This window comes from Phyllostomus hastatus, unplaced genomic scaffold (assembly GCF_019186645.2).
Source record: "Phyllostomus hastatus isolate PE091 unplaced genomic scaffold, TTU_PhHast_1.1 phas_scaffold_1674, whole genome shotgun sequence".
NCBI lineage: Eukaryota > Metazoa > Chordata > Mammalia > Chiroptera > Phyllostomidae > Phyllostomus > Phyllostomus hastatus.
Window position 1 is genome coordinate 17,684,690 of NW_025334011.1, and position 17,985 is coordinate 17,702,674.

General features: G+C 41.0%; 1 protein-coding gene across 11 annotated transcripts in view; it reads right to left on the minus strand.

Moving 5' to 3' along the window:
• Nucleotides 1–14,708: 14,708 nt before the first annotated feature.
• The window catches only part of MLLT10 (MLLT10 histone lysine methyltransferase DOT1L cofactor), a 243,144-nt gene continuing 239,867 nt past the window's right edge, over nucleotides 14,709–17,985 (minus strand). For 10 of the 11 annotated variants that reach the window (XM_045857921.1, XM_045857927.1, XM_045857926.1 and 7 more), the window contains one exon: nucleotides 14,710–16,463. In XM_045857921.1, coding sequence (XP_045713877.1) covers nucleotides 16,419–16,463 — 45 coding nt within the window. In that variant the 3' untranslated portion in view covers nucleotides 14,710–16,418. Of the gene's footprint in view, nucleotides 16,464–17,985 lie in introns of all 11 variants that reach the window. The other variant, XM_045857925.1, reaches the window with a different exon arrangement.

Below are 17,985 nucleotides of genomic sequence, written 5' to 3' on the forward strand. Positions count from 1 at the left end.
GCCTGGGAGGAGGGAGTTTGCAAGAGGGTGGAGGGGCCAGGAAGGGACAGGACAGCAGCCTGATGCCAAGTGGCTTCCCCAAGGACAGCGAGGCCATGTGGACTGTGGGTCCTTCGCCTTCTCAGTTCTGGCTGTGCACTGGGCTCACCCAGGGAGCTCCAACAGCCCCCATTTCTGAGCCCCACACTGAGGCCCTATCTCTCAGCCCTGAGTAAACAGAACCTGCACAAGATTTGAATCTTCAGACAATTTCAGGGTGCAGCCCAGGAGGAGAGCCGCTGCTTGAGTCCAAGAGTTTGCAGAGAAAACGTGCACCTTGTTGTTCAAAGAATCCTATGTACGTGAACAGTTCAGCTGCAGAAAACACCTGTCTATACTTGCTCTGGGAGGAGACCAGGAGAACCAGCAAGACGGCTGCGACAGGCACAGCCCCCAGTGCCAGAAATGCAGTCTCCTAATTAGTCCGTCTGCTTGTTAAGTGAGCCAAGCAAAAAACACCAGATGCATTAGAGTTTAAGAGAAACCAAATTAACTCGATCAGCAAAAACGTGAATGTCTTGCTGTAATTTTAAACTTCAGAAGGCACCAGCACAATCGGGATGCTGCAAGTTGTCTGCTGCCGTTCCCAAGATCACTCCTGTTATTATTGGCTTCACACAGCTTCGCTGGGAAACAGGGACAGGTCCTCCTTGTCATCCGACCCCTGCCACTCATGCCACCGAAACCCACTCCTTTTCATGTCACCAAATGCCCTTCTAGCCACTGATCCAAGAGTCTTCGCAGTTTGTTCTTCAGTTTTGGTGTCGCCTTTCAGTTTTGCGCAGCCTCAGGTTCCTTGTAGAATCAAGTGGATGTCAAGAATGCAGGGAGCTTGCCTGGCTCCTCTTCAGGGTCTTGTACCGACCGATGCTTCCTCTCCCACCTGCTTCTGGAATGTCCGTGTCCCCAAGGGCTCGCTCGTCTGTAGCCTCTCCTCCCTCACCACCTTCTCCCACCCCTGTGACTTCACTGACCCCCTGCATTTGCCCAACAAGGGTCAACTTTGTGTTCCCTCAGGGCTCTCACCACTAACCATAGTGGTACAATCTAAGCTTCCCTAATGTCGCAGAGCTGCACACAGGCATGGGAATCTGCATCTCAGTCCCTCTGCAGGAAACGAGACTGGAGTCACTCCTAGAGAGCTGGGTACAGACAATGCATTCACACCACTAGCCCAGAGACAGTGACAGAGTCTGCTAGTTCCTTTCCCCTAAAAGCCTCCACTTGGTGAAAACACCGCCTGCTTTTTCAGGCCACTCAGCAGTCACTGCCCCTAAAGAACCTGAACTTGCTTCTCTCCCCCAATCCTCCACATAACCTGAGCTGAGTCCTTCTGACCAGTTCAGTTCCTCGTTGCAACCCTCTTCCTTTCACGGCTTTTCCAGGAAGGCCCTTGGTTGCAGCTCATAACCCCACAGGAGAAGGGAGGTGGGTGACACCATTGACTACTGTCTGGAATGAACGCCGAGCCAAGAACAGCACAAACTACAACCCTGATCAGAGCCAGGTCTGTTTCCAGTTGCTGTCATGCCCAGGTAAGGCCCCAATCTCAGAGGACAGGGCATATTCGAGAACCACCGGGCTGCGTTTGGGGGAGGCACGGTGAAGGGCGGAGTCATGATGGCAGCTAAAGCCGCAGTACTTGTTTGAGGATGAGCCATATCCTCTGTCGGTCACTCCACGGGGGACCTGGGGGTGGAAGGGAAGGATCATCTTTTCTGCAATTACCATTAAGTGCTTCCTACCTTACTCACCTCAGATAGTGTTCGTATTTGTACCAATTCATATTATGGCAGCTCTGTGACTGCTTAGCCTCTCCAAGCCTCAACTTCCACTGTGAAATGAGGAAAACCAGTTGCCGCTGGCGGGGTTGTGCAAAGACTGAGTGAGACGAGGCACCTAATGTGTCTGACAGGGCACCCGGCTCCTCAAGGCCCTGGGGTTAGCGGTGCCACTTCACTGACAGCCTGCCCTGAGCCTCCCCACAGAGTTCACAGGACAGCCGGCCAGGTGGCAGGGAACAAGGGCTGAAGTGTGACGAGTGTCCTTACACACTAATGACCCACCCTGGGCTCAACATGGAAGAAGCTACAAGTAGCAGGCACTGTGAGCAAAACCTGAAAACTGAACTTAAGCCACCGGAAGCTGCTTGTGCCATCTGAGGATTTCCAGTGAAGAAAGACTACACCGCTGAAGAGGCGGTAGCATGGGAGAGTTACAGAGGCTGCTGTTCATGGGCCCTGATCTAGAAGACATGCATCTGTCTTTCTGGTCTCACCCCCACCCTCCCCCTTTGCCCAGCTGCCTTTTCCTTCAATGTGCATGCTCCATGCCTTGCCACCGGCCTTCGCACTGTCCTCTGCCTCACATCGCCAGGGACAACAGGAACCCCACCCACGACGTCATCCACAACTGCCTGCAAATCCACAGGGCTTTTCCCACCTCCTGTTCTTAGTCCATTCGATACCATTTGAGGAGCTCAAAGCCTCCTCCCCATTGAAACCTTTCCTGTTTCCCACAGCCCTACCCATGTTCCTGCCCCAGTTCCAGAGACCCCACCCCTAAAGCCGCTGCTGTACAGGGCAGGGGGGGTCATTGGCCAACCAAGGGCAACGGCTTTCCTCTGGGAGGCCGACTGATAAGGGTGGTCCCAGGCTCTGGGCCCGAGAAACTGACAATCACTCTTTCCAGGTGAAGAGAGCATTCTCCTATCAGGTGTGCACTGGCCCATCCAGGAGGGTCTGACAGGCCAGGACTTGGAGAAGCTGCACATCCAGCCCAGAAAAGAGCTGCGGCACACAATACAAAGCTCAATTTCTAAAATACTTCAAGTATTTGCTGCTTTTTACTTAAGTGACCAAAGCAGGCCACAAGATTATGTATATACTATGATTCCACCATGTAAGAAAAGTATACATGAGAGAAGAAAATATAGGAAAATTTGATATAGATATGTACATTTTAATATAAAAATTGCCAATAAAATAATGGAGGTTTTTCTTTTAACTGGTTTTCAAATTTTTTTGAAAAGTGGTCATCACTTTCATAATTTAAAAAGCATGTCACCGAACAGTGTTTTAAGCACCGCCGCGGTGGGGGTACACAGGCCTGTGGCTGGGGGACCCCCGGATGAAATAGACATTGGAGACACAGCCAAGGACAGCCAGGATGGCCAGCGCTGAGAACGCACATGGAAACAGCACCGCCTGGCGGAGGGTTCTGCTCCCCTGGGACCAACGTCCCAACCAACCAAAGGAGACTCACATTTCCCAGGATTCTCTACTGAACTCACAGAACTGTAAATATTTGGTTCTCAGCATGGAGATGTTTCTTTTAATGCCAATAACATATAAATTATTTTTAAAACAAAACGGCTTTCAAATATTTACAAAAGTTCACAACTATTTCATTTTGAAAGGCCCATCTTAATTTATACAAAAAGATGCCGTCATCCATGTAGGTTTCATTTTCAATAAGTAAAATGAAGACGAATAACATTTCTCTCCTTGAGAGTTCTAAAATTCAAAGCAAAAGACCACTTCCTACTTTTACGGACACAATTTCACGCTGCTGTGAGGACCCCTTTGCCTGCAATTGCAGGGCCTCTCCTGCCTGTGTTGGGGAGAGTCTGGTTACAGTGGTCAAGCCGGCTTCCACCTGGTTGACAGGGAGCTTAGAGAACAACGCGGCAGTTTGTTTTTCTTGGCATTCCTACCCAGTGCTTGCTTTTCACCCCCACTACCAATCACACACCTAAAGGACTAACGCTCAGAAGTCTAAACGAGAGCCAGCTGGTGGAAACCCCGCCCCACACAGAGCTTCCCTCTCCAGGCATCGAGGCCCTCGGCAGCGGCAGCGTGCCTCTCAGAGCAGGAATCCACCCCAGAGAACCACAGAGCAGCAGCCCAGGAAACAGCGGAATTCATGATGGAGGCGAGGGCTACCTGAGTCTCAATGGAGTCAGAAAGCTACAAAAGCACCAAGCTACTAATACAAATAAACAGCCAAGATAAATGACACCTTTAAGAAATGAAAAGCTGCACGGCCAACTATGATTGTGTTTAGCTTAGATTGCTTTACACAGTGTGAGAACTGATAAGGAGTTAACGGTGCGTCAGCTGTCATTCCTTAGCCTTGGAAAAGACATTTCCATTTGTGTGTTAAAAAAAAAAGTCTTTCTAGGAACCCAAAATTCACTCCTTAATAAAGTTTAAAAGTCTATAACCAGTTTTCCTTGTTTACTCAATTCTTAATTATTAGGACCAAATTACACAAATCAGTATAATCTGATTCAATCAGGTCTGCGATGATGAAGTGTGGGCGTTTGCTCAGTGTCACAGGTGATCTGGTTTATGCCAAGAACCAAATCCCACTGAACAGATCTGAATTCTTCTTTCATTTCAAAGCCTCTAGTTAAGGCTACTACATCAACAAGGGAAGTGTAATCTTTATCAAGCACAACTACAACTTTACTTATTAATGTGCTATAATTAGTGATCTCATCTGGAATTTACTCTCCTTTTATCTCCACTGTGATTATTTTCCTCATCTTTGCATTACAGCAATTTTCAGAGTGCACACTTCTCTCCAATGATTATCTAAGATTTAAACACATGGTCGGTTTGCTCTACACACACAGCTCTGCACAGTGTATCAAGTGTACTACTCATAAGCAAAGTTTAGGTAACTCCAAGATGAAATTATACACCCAAAAACACTGGATAAACCAACACAGGAAGGGCTAATGGTCTCCATCATCTCCAAACAAGAATGGGAGTGACACCACCAACTTGGTGACAGAGGTCAGTCCTGACTTGATTCTGTCACAAAAACAGCAACCAGCAACTATTTATTCATGGATAAGACACCACCGAGAAAAACTCTAGACTAGGGGGTGAGGCTGAAGCATCCCTGACCCTCGGGGAGTGAGACACACAGCCCGAGCTGCCACAGAATGCACTGCCCTCCCGCTGGCCAGCACACCACCACACGGAGAGGTTCCTGGAGACCTCAGAGGGCCCAGCGCAGACATCCAGCTCCCACCTCCAGCACTGTGGGTCCATGCACTGGCACCTGTACTCCAGTTCCACTCCATGAAGATCAAGGAGAACCTGTGGGGCCCCACCACAAGGAATCTGATTGTGATGGAGGAGGGGATAAGGGCTCGCAACCACCGCTACTTGGTTCTCAACAGACCAAGTTCCTACCTCCAGTGTCCTAGGAATAGTCCCAATCAGCAGCGTCCTTCATCTGCAGGGCCAAGAGGGTGGCACAGGGTGACCAGAGTGACCAGGGAGCTCGGTAGATGCAGGCCTGCCAGCTCTGGAACCTGGTCTGGCCCGCTCAGGCATTAGAGATGTTTTACAGCTGTGCCCACAGCCAACATAACTCCTGACGCCTCCTGGCCAGAAAGCCTACCAGGAACACCTGGGAGGCTGCTTGGAACTGGCCCTTCTGTTCCACTCAACAAGGGGAACTCATTCACAGCCCCACACACCACTGCTCAGTGTGGCTCCCGGCCCCACCCAACCAGAAAGCCTGACCAGGAATACGTGGAAACTGCATAGCCCAGCAACACTATGGCAGAGAGCCCAGCAGACAGAGGTGATCACCTGCAAAGCAAAACCTGTGCCCTGTTCAGATGCAGAAACTAATTTGTAGCCCATTGTGGAGTGCAGCCTTCGGCTGCCCGAACCTCAGCAGAGCTCACAGGAAGCTGCGTCCAGTGTCACAGCGGCATGTGAGCAGACAGCACATGCAGTGGTTCCCCAACCTGCAGAGCCAAACCCGTGGCCCTCTCTGACCAGAGGATTCAGAACACATCGTGCCACTGAATTCTCTGCTACGTGCTGGCACGTAAACCAGCAATTCTCAGCCTTTTTCGTCTCATGGCACACATAAACTACTAAATTCTGTGGCACACAAAAATGTATTTTTTTTTCCATCTGACAAAAAATAATAGGTACTAATTTTGAGTCATTCACACCAGACGGCTCCTGTTGGTGTTGGCTGTCGTCTTTTTTTGACAATCTAAGGAAAAAAGAGGTCAGTGCCCCTTACTAAACAGTCAGGTATTATTGCATGTTGTAACAATTCTTTTGAAACACCAGTTGAAAATCGCTGTCCTGAAGCTGTTCTACTGCCCCTCCAGGGCAGGGAAATTAACTCAGAGAGCCACCCACCACTTAGTACAGTACCTAGTACCAACTGTCTAGTAAGCCTGGCTAGAGAAACCAGGCAGCTGCCCATCCCATAACCTCTCTTGGGCAGGGAGCCAAACTAGCAGTCCTACCTGACTGTTCTGACAGCAGTGTGCCCTGCCCTGACCTCAGGGCTCAGGTAGTGGCTTCACCCTAAAACAGACCCCGATGGCAGGGCCCCCCCCGCCCCGGCCCAAGGATGTTACCAGCAGACACATCCAAAAACCCAAACTAAGATGTCTGCTGAAAAACTCTACCAAATCGAACCTGTAAAATCTGGAAAAGGAAACCGTTTATCCATATGGTATCTGGGCATCTGAGTAAGGAATCAAAGATCCTAGAGTCAGGTAAACGTGACACCATCAAAAGGAAACAGACAAAGCTCCAATCAGTAAGTGACCCTGAAGACACAGAGATCTGCGAACTGTCAAAGAATTCAGAATCACCCTCACAAGGAAGTTTAGTGAACTGTAAGAACAGAAAACCAAACAAAATTAGGAAAACAATGCATGAACCAATGAGAAGTTCAACAAAGAGAAACCATTTAAAAATCTAGAGCTGAAAAACTACAGTGACTGTACTGAACAATTTAATAGAGAACTTCAAAAGCAGACTTGACCATGAATAAAAAAAGGTCTAGAATACAAGTCACATGAAATCATCTAGTCAGAGGAGCAAAAGGAAAAAAAGAATGAAAAGGAGTGAAGAAAGCCTATGGGGTTTATGGTGCACAACCAAAAGAAACAACAGCTGCAATATGGAAATTTTAGAAGAAGAGAAAGCGACAGAAAGTACACTTAAAGTAATGGATGAGAACTCCCCAAACCCAGGGAGAGATGGACATGCAGATCCATGGGGCCCAAAGCACTGCAAACAGACTGAACCCTAACAGGGCTACATTGAGATATGTTACAATTGAACTGGCAAAAGTCGAGAGAATTTTGGAAACAGCAAGAGAAATAAGATTCATTTACGGGAACCCCTATAAGATTTTCAAAATACTAAAAGAGAATAGCTAGCAACCAATAATTCTATACCCAGTAAAAGCTGTCTTTCAGAAATGAAGGAGAAATAAAGATTTTCCTAAACAAACAAAAGCTGAGGAGAATTCATTGCTACAAGAAATGCTAAACCGTGTTCTTTGAGCGGAAGTAAAAGGATGCTAATTACCATAAAAAAAAACGTAAGATAATGGAAGGCTCACTGGTAATAGTAAATGTATGTTCAAAGATAGATTCTGTAACATGGTAATGATGGTGCACCATAAACTTGTAACTCTAGTTGAAAAAGTTAAAACACAACACTAAAAATTGTAACTATAAAAATGTTATTAGATGAACAATATAAAAATATGTAAACTGTAACACCAATAATCTAAAATGTGAGGGGAGGAGAAGTAAAAGTGTAAAGTTAAAGGATGCTAACAGAGGTTTCCAGCCAAGATGAAGACATAGATAGATACTTTTCACTTCCTTGCACAACCAAAAGAAGGATAACAACCAAAAACAAAAAACAACCAGAACTGCCAGAAAATCGACCTGTATGGAAGTTCACCAACCAAGGAGTTAAAGGAAACATTTATCGTGAGTGGTCGGAGAGGTGGAGACAGGCAACTGGAGCAGCAAGTTTGCACGACAAGGTGGCAGCTGATGGACTGGGCGGGCCAGGCAGCAGCTGGCCTACCGGATGTCTCACATTTGATTGCAGATAAGCCAGGAGGAACAACTGGTGAGAAAGACAGACTATGCAACCCAGGGGGGTGCAGCATGGGAAACTAAAGCCTCAGAATCTCTGGCTATAAAATTCAGTGGGGGTTGTGGCCATGGGAGAAACTGCCAGTCTCACAGGAGAGTCCCTTGGAGGTGCCCACAGGATCCTAGAACATACACAAGCCCATCCACCCAGGAATCAGCACCTGAAAGGGCACAATCCACTTGTGGGAAGTGAGGGAAGTGACTGAAGGCAGGGTGAGAGCCAAGCAAGCCACATGGTCCCTCTATGACCCCTCCCCCACATACAGCACCACAACATAGCAATGAGGGTTGGCCCACCCTGGCAAATACCTAAGGTTCTGCCCATTACAATGTAACAGGTGTACCAAGACAAAGAAATATGGCCAAATAAAAGAACAGATCAAAACTCCAGAAAAAGACCTAAGCAACAAGGAGATAGCCAACCTATCAGATGCAGAGTTAAAAACACTGGTAATCAGGATGCTCAGAGAAATGATTGCATATGATCACAAAATAACGGAAGAAGTGAAGGTTATACAAAGTGAAATAAAGAAAAATATACGGGGAGCCGACAGTGAAGGGAAAGAAACTGGGACTCAAATTAACAATTTGGAACAAAAGGAAGAAATAAACATTCATCCTGAACACAATGGAGAACCAAGATTTCAAAAAAATGAGGGGAACCTTAGGAACCTTGGGACAAATTCAAATGTACCAACATCCGAATCATAGGGGTACCAAAAGAAGAGTAACAGCAAGAAAGCGAAAACTTACTGGAAAAAATAATGAAGGGAAACTTCCCTAATCTGGCAAAGGAAATAGACATGCAAGTGCAGGAAGCTCAGAGTCTCAAAGAAGTTGGATCCAAGGAGCAACACACCAAGACACATCATAATTAGGTTACCCAAGATGAAAGATAAGGAGAGAATCTTCAAAGCAGCAAGAGAAAAGGAGACAGTTACCTACAAAGGAGTGTCCATAAGACTATCAGCTGACTCCTCCAAAGAAACCTTACAGGCAAGAAGGGGCTGGAAAGTATTCAAAGCCATCAAAGGCAAGGACCTACATCCAAGATTGCTCTATCCAGCAAAGCTATCATTCAGAATGGAAGGGCAGAGAAAGTGCTTCCCAGATAAAGTCAAGTGAAAGGAGTTCATCATCACCAAGCCCTTTTTATATGAAATGTTGAAGGGACTTATCTAAGAAAAAGAAGAAGACCAAAACTATAAACAGTAAAATGACAAGAAACAACTATCAACAAATGAACCTAAAAAAAAAAAAAAAACAAATAAACTAAGCAAAAAACTAAAACAGGGACAGAATGGAGGGTTATCAGCAGGGAGAGCAGGGAGAGTGGGAGAAAAGGTACAGGGAATAAGAAGCATAAGTGGTAGGTACAAAACAGACAGGGAGAAGTTTAGAATAGTATGGGAAATGCAGAAGCCAAAGAACTTTTATGTACGACCCATGGATGTGGACTAAGGCTAGGGAATGCTAGTGGGAGTGGGGGTGCATGGAGGAGGGGGACCTAAAGGGAAGAAAAAAATGGAACAACTGTAATAGCATAATCAATAAAAATATACTTTCAAAAAATGAATGCTATCAAACTCGTTATCAATTTAAAAGAGTTATAATTTTAAGATATTTTATGCAAACCTAATGGTAACCATAAGGCAAAAATCTGTAATAATTACACAAAAGATCATGATAAAGAAGCCAAATGAGAGGTAAAATGGGGGGGGGGGGGTTGGGACAACTGTAACAGCATAAAAGATAAACCATTATTTTTTAAAAAGTCAGATGATACTGAAACCAAAGGACATCACAACACACACAGTGATGAAACAGTTCCAAACAACAAGGCCCATGTACACACTGCCTGTAAGAAATACTCTTCAGATGTAAGGACAAACATAGACTGAAAGTGGAAATGGCAAAATATATTCCAGGCAAACTGAAACCAAAATAAGCTGGAGTAACTATACTTTTATCAGACAAAATAGACTTTAAGTCAAAAACTGTAACAAGGGACAAAGAAAGGTGTTAGTTACATAATGATAAAGGTATCAATCCAGCAAGAGGATATACTTGCAAATATTTATGCATCCAAAATATAAGAGCCTAAATATATAAAGCAAATATTATCAGACTTAAATAGCTTTTTTCGTTTTGTAAATAATGTCCCCTGCATTTGACAATAGTATGTGTTCTTTTTTTGTATGAAGTGTTCTATAAATGCTAATTAGGTTAGTTTATTTGATGGTGTTCAGATTTACTGTCCTGGCTGATTTTTTAAAGTTATATTTTACTGATTATAAAATTACAGTTGTCCTGATTTTTCCCCCTTTGTCCCCTTTCCACCCAGCACCCCCCACTCCACTCCCTCAGGCAATCCCCCCACCATTGTTCATGTCTATAGTTTACATCACTGGCTACATTTCCTATTTTGTACTTTATATCCTCATGACTATTCTGTAACTACCTATTTGTACTTTTTAAAAATGATTTACTATTTTGAGAGAGAGGGGAAGGGAGTGAGAAAAAGAGGGAGAAAAACATCAGTGTGTGGTTGCCTTTTGTGCACCCCCTACTGGGGACCTGGCCCACAGCCCAGACATGTACCCTGACTGGGAATCAAATCAGCGACCCTTTGGTTTACAGGCCAGTGCTCAATCCACTGAACCACAGCAGCCAGAGTGAAATAGACAGCTTTATTATAATAGCAGGTAACCTGAATTCTCCACTCACATCAACCAGGGTGTCCAACCTTTGGGCATCTCTGAGCCACACTCGAAGAAGAGTTGTCTTGGGCCACACATTAAATACACTGTGACACGTAATCACCAAAAAATCTCAATGTTTTAAGTAAATTTGTGATTTTGTGTTGGGCCACACTCACAGTCATCCTGCGCTGTATGCGGCCCATGGGCTGCAGGCTGGACACCCCTGGTAGATCATCCAGACAGAAAATCAATAAGGTTACACTGGCTTTAAAGAACATGTTCAACTAGATGGACTAATATATTTACAGAGCATTAGCAACAGATCCATATTCTTCTCAAGTGAACATGTGTAACAATTTCCAACATAGACAATGTGAGGCCACAAAACAAGTCTGAATAAATTTAAGAGAACTGAAATTGAACATCTTCTGACCACAATGGTAAGAAACTAGAAATTACATGAAAAAAGCTGGGGAAAAAAACACAAAAATGTGGAGATTAAACAACATGCTATTGAATAACGAATGGGTCAAAAAAGGAGTAAAAGAAAACACCTTGAGACAAAATGAAAATGGAAATGTAACATACTAAATTTATGGGATGAAGCAAAAGCAGTTCTTAGAGGAAAGTTCATAGTGATAAATGCCTACACCAAGAAACATAAACGGTCTCAAACAACCTAACTTTATACCCCAAGAAACTATAAAAGAACAAATGAAGCCCCAACTTAGTAGAACAAATAACAAAGATCAGAGCAGAAATAAATGAAATAGAGACTAAAAAGAAATATGGGAAAGATCAATAAAACTAAGAGCTGGTTCTTAAAAAAGATACACAAAATTGATAAATCTTTAGCCAGATTCACAAACAAAAAATAGATACATGTTACAACTGATACTACAGAAATACAGGAGATCATAAGAGACTTATGAACAATTATATGCCAACAAACTGGACAACCTGGAAGAAATGGATAAATTCTTAGAAAACTAAAACCTAACAAAACTGAATCGTGATGAAACAGAAAATTGAAACAGACATTACTAAGAAGAAGACTGAACCAGTAATCAAAACCCTCCAAAGAAACAGAAGTCCAGGACCAGACTCATAGGTAAATTCTAATGAACATTCAAAGAATACCAATCCTTCTCAGACTCTTCAAAAAATAAAAGAGGGAACCTCTCCAAACTCATTTTACAAGGCCAGCATTAACCTGATACCAAAACCACACATGACACCACAAGAAAATATTACATGCCAATATCCCTGATGAACATAGATGCAAAAATTCTGAAAGAAATATTTAGAAACTGAATTTAAGGACACATTAAAAGGATCGTATAACATGATCAAGTGGAATGTATTTGAGGAATGCAGAGGTGGTTCAATATCTGCAAATTAATCAGTGTGATACTACATATGAACAAAATGAAGGTTAAAATTATATGATCCTTTCAATAAATGCTGAAAAAGCACCTGGCAAAACTCAATATCCACTTATGATTAAAAACTGTAAACAGTGGTATGAGGGAACATACATCAACATAATAAAGGCATCATTATACAACAAGCCCACAACTAGCATCATATTCAACTGTGAAAAGCTAGAAGCTTTTCCTGTGAGATCAGGATCAACACAAGGATGCACTCTCTCAGCACTTTTATTCAACACAGAATTGGAAGTCCTAGCAGGAGCAACCAGGCCAAAAAAGAAAAGGTATCCAAATGGAAAAGAAAGCAGTACAACAGTCACTATTTGCAAATCTAAACACTCCATCAAAAAACAGTAAAAACTAATAAATTCAGTAAAGTTGCAGGACACAAAATCAATATATAAAAATGTTTTTTTGCACTAATAAACTATCAAAAAGAGAAATTAATAGACAACCCCATATATAGATGCATCAACAATGATAAAATACCTAGGGATAAATATAATCAAGGAGGTGAATGACCTGCATACTGAAAATCACAAAACATTAATAAAAGAAATTGAAAAAGTCACAAGTAAATTGAAAGACATTCCCAACGCATGCATGGGAAGAATTAATACTGTTCATATGTCCATACTACCCAAAGCCACCTACAGATTCAATGCAATCTGTATCGAAATTCCAATGGCATTTTGCATACAAATAGAACAATCCAAAAATTTGCATGGAATCACTAAAGATTTCAAATGGCCAAAGCAGTCTTGAGAAAAAAAACAAAGATGAGGCATCACACTTGATTTCAAACTGTATTACACAACTACAGTCATCAAAACAGGGCAATACTGGCATAAAAACCAACACAGAATGGAACAGAATAGAGTGCCCTGAAATAAATCCACACATACATGGCTAATTAATTTATAACAAAGAAGGCAAAAATATACACTTAGGTAAGAACATTCTCTTCAAAAAATGGTATTGGGATACTTGGACTGCTATGTATAAAAGAATGAAACTGGACTACCAATTGAACACCATATACAAAAATTAACTCAAAATGGATTAGAGATTGAAATCATAAAACAACGCCTAAAAGAAAACATAGGAAGTAAGCTCTGTGACATCAGTCTTTGGGGATTTTTGACTCTGACACCAGAAGCAAAAGCAACAAAAGCAAAAATAAACAAATGTGACTACCTCAAATTAAAAAGCTTCAGCAAACTACTGTATTTTTGGACCATAAGATGTACCTAGGTTTCAGGGGAAGAAAATAGGGGAAAAAATTTTGAAGCAAAAAATATGGTAAAATATTTAATAACAAATAATATTTCACCAATATAAACATAAGCTATATTCAGACTTTAAGACGCACCCCCATTTCCTCCCAAATTTGGGGGGGGCCTTATAGTCTGAAAAATAAGGTATTGGCAAAATGAAAAGGCAGCCCACCAAATGGGAGAAATTGATTGCAAGCTATACATCTGGTAAGGGCTTAATATCCACAATATACAAAGAACTCTTAACTCACTAGCACAAAAACAATCAGATTTAAAAATGGGCATAATATTTGAATAAACATTTCCCAAAGAAGACATACAGATGGACAACAGTACACGAAAAGATGCTCAGTATCATTAATCACCAGGGAAATGTAATCAAAACCACAATGAGGTATTATCTCACACCTGGCAGAATAGCTATTACCAAAAAGATAAGAAATAACACATGTTGGTGAGAATGTATTGTAGAAAAGGGAATACTTGTGCACTGTTGGTGGGAATGTAAATTGGTGCAGCCACTGTAGAAAACAGTATGGAGGCTCCTCAACAAATTAAAAATAGAACTACTATATAGCTGAGCAATTCCACTTCCAAGTATGTACCCAAAGAAAAAAACACTAACTGGAAACGATATATGCACTTCCATGCTCACTACAGCATTATTCACAGTCGCCCAGATATGGAAACAATCTAAGTGTCCATCCATGGATGAATGGATAAAGAAACTGTGGTATATCTATACAATGGAATATTACCTAGCCAAAAAAGAGAAAGAAACCCTGTATTTGTGACAACATGGATGGACCTTGAGGGCAATATGCTAAGTGACTGAGAAAGAGAAATACTGGATGACCTTCTATATGGAATCTATACTATAAATAAATAAATAAATTAATTAATTAATGAAACCTAACAAGAAAAAAAGAACAGATTTTTAAGTACCAGAGGCAGAGAGACCAGGAGTGGGAGGGGAAACTGGCCAAATCACATAAACCTTCAGTCATAAGATTAGTAAGTGCTAGGGATGTAATGTACAACATGATGACTACAGTTAACACTGTTCTGTGGTATATTTGAAAGTTGTTAAGAGAGTAAATCCTAATTACCACAGGAAAAAATTTTTTTGTTTTCTCTTTTTTTTTTGTATCTATATTAGATAATGGTAACTAAACTTACTGTGGTAATCATCTCACAATATATGTAAGTCAAATTATTACGCCATACACCTTAAATTTACAGTGCTGTATGTCAATTACATCTCAATAAAACTAGAAAAAAATGGCAGAGTTATAAACATTATTAAATTTTATTAACAAAAACTTTATACATTTTCTTTAATACATGTGGAATTTTACATCTAGGTAAAATAACAACACATTCAAACGTTACCATTTATACAAATTGTTACAGAATAATAACCAGTGGGTTAAATAAGTAAAATAAACCACACCGATTTTTTTAATTATCTACAAAAGATTTGACTTTCTTTAAAATTCCCCTGAACATATAAAAATAAATTAATTTTACTTTTTAATTAAATCTACCAATTAGAAATATTACAAATCAAAATATCAATGTTATCTTATGAATTTTTCACAATACAAAACAGATTCACAAAACCTTATTTACAGAAATGAGGTAAGAACTGTGCAATGTTTAACCAAGAGACATATTGCAGAATTAACATGTTCTTCTAGCTAAGTACACAGTGGAGGTCTAATTATAGCTGGGTCTTTTCCACTAATAATTCACACATTTTAGTACAGTTCAATGGTTACGTCCCCAATTGCTGAATCGATACACTGCCATACTGTCATATCAGCAGTGTGGTGACCCAAAATGGAAGGGCTGTAATACAGACTTCGCCTGTTTCAGGAACTGCAGTGGTGGGGTGTTTGTCTTTTTTGTTTGAAATCACTGTCAATAATGGAAAGTTATTTAAATGAAAAAACAAAAATCCTTACCAAATCCACTCATTTTTCTTGTGACTCATTAGTGGATAAATACCCAGGTAACAGTTTTGCCTGAGCTATCTACGGTGGCATAGAAAATTTTTAATAAAGGCAGAATCATGGGGAAGGCTGCTGGTGCAACACTGACTATCCCTACTACTCACAAGGACTGACTATAATTATAGTGCAAGCTCAGCTGTCTAGAGCCATTTCAACACCATGACGGCACTAACAGGCACTTGATTCAGGCCAAACCCTACCATCAGTTTCCAGAGTGGCCCCGTTTCTGAAAGAAGTTGTCACTTTGAATTGATCTGGTTCCTCCAGCAGCCTATAACTCACTTAACTCAAAGTTTCTTTGAAATATGAGTAGGTCTTAATACTAAAGAAAATGCATTTAGCAAAAGAAAATTACCTTTAGCAGAGGCAGACATTACCACCCTAACTTGATTACCAAAATTGGCCAAATCCCATTAGAAAGGAAATTTTCATAACAAAGATTGCAAAGTCCCAGTTGATGACCTATTTATTTGCAATAAAACAATAAAACTCCAGAAGAAACTTGCCAGTTCCTGGAAATTTGTTTTAAGTTTTGACTCACAGAGTAAGCACACTGTTACCCAAACAAAATATATTTTCATATTCCAACTTGTACAATAAAAGCAAATACTTTATAAATGGAATGAGTCATTGTTTTTACTATTCATCTCTCCAATTTGTAACAAAATTAGGTGTGCACCGACTATATTAAATTTCTCTTAGGCTGATAAACTCACTGCATGTAAATTATTTCACCGACAAAAGTTAGTTATTACATTTTCTTTCAAAGTTCAAAAACTCTGGGAGAGGGATGGGGGATATGGGAATTCCATTTCAGTGCAACAAAGCAACAAGAAAATTAATCAAAGCCTTACAAGAATGTCCTTGTGGCAATAACCCTCTGTTGTGCGGTTAGTTTCTTGCTGCATTTCCTCGTAGGTGTAGTAAGAGGACTGCAACAGCAGCCAGATGAAGTGCTAGAACAGCAGGACAGGCAATTTCTAGATGTTTCTCAACTGTCAACTTTTCTCCTGAGCGACGGGCCCGGTTTTATCACTAAGTCTCTGCAGTTAAACAAAATCAGATACATTAGTGAAATGAATTTTTGGCTCACATTTGAGGTAATATCCCCTTAATTGAAATTATAGGTGAGGTAAAATGTGGAATATGGTTATTCCTTTTATTCTGCAAGTCAACATGGCTACTTTTCACCATAATATAAAGACAAATTGATTGGTAAACAACTATCAATTGTTTTATAAACATAAAATTCAGCAGTAAACAAAGGCAGAAATGCCCATCTGAGGGACAGAACTCACCAAGGAATGAATGTAGAAATCATTCCCTGAAACTGACTTTTCCACGGATGCAGTAATGTGGTACTGTGGAAAAGGACTAACAAAGTCATGGGTTCAGATCCAACATGTGCTATTTATCTTTTGATCTTTAACCACTTTCAGTCTCCTTTTACTCATCTATAAAAATGGGATTATAGTCTATTATTATTTTTAAGATTGAAGTCACACATGCTATTGTATCTAACGTAGATATCTGGTGTACAGTAGGTACTCATAAATAGTATTTTCCAGCCTTGCTTTTCTCCATTAATAGTTATTTTATATTATTCATTATTGTGGTTTTTCTTTTAAAAATACATCCATATAGTACAGAAAAGTTATCTTGCAATTAATTCTCTTTCTAACACAAGAAAAAACAACACAAAAATTTCCTAAATTAAGATGGAATCACTTAAATTTCCCATGTCAGCCAAACACTGGAGAGGTAACAGTCTGTGATTAAGGACAGTATGTATTTACAATCTGGAAATCTGAAACAATGAGGTAAACAAAACCCAATAATCTATATTTTAAACCAATTCTTGTTACTATATTCAAACTAAAATTTCTAGAGACTAAAAAGCACAGTCAACAGCAAGCTTTCAAATTATGGGAAAGAACAAGCATTGTGACTTGAACACTTCTATTTGCCACATCTCCCACCTCATTCTTTCCCTTCTTCCTTCTCCTGATGTCCAGTCTCCACTCCATATCCCAGTATCCTTCCTCTAATAGGGCTCTTCCCTGAACTGGAATTTAGGGAAAACATTTATACTCCAGTAAAGTAGGCCTAATCAAAGTGGAGAATTAATAGAAAGGCCTTAAAAAAGTATGCTACTGTATGGATAGTACACTGTCCCTGCACCCATTTTTAATTTATCCTAACTTGTACACTGACAGGGTAAGTTACTATCACATACCATTAATACAAATTTAAATTCCAGCCCTGCCCTGTGTGGTTCAGGTGGTTGGGTGTTATCCATCAAAGCGAAAAGGTCGCAGGTTTGAATCTCAGTCAGGGCACATGCCTGGATTATGGGTTTGGTCCCCAATCGGTGCACTGTATGAGAGGCAACAGATGGATATTTTTCTCTCACATTAATGTTTCTCTCCCTCTCTAAAAATAAATCAATAAAATCTTTTAAAAAATTAAATTCCATTGCAAATGTGATTATAATTTACTTTTTAAAAATATTTTATTTATTTATTTTTAGAGTGGGGGAAGAGAGGCAGAGAAATACCAATGCAC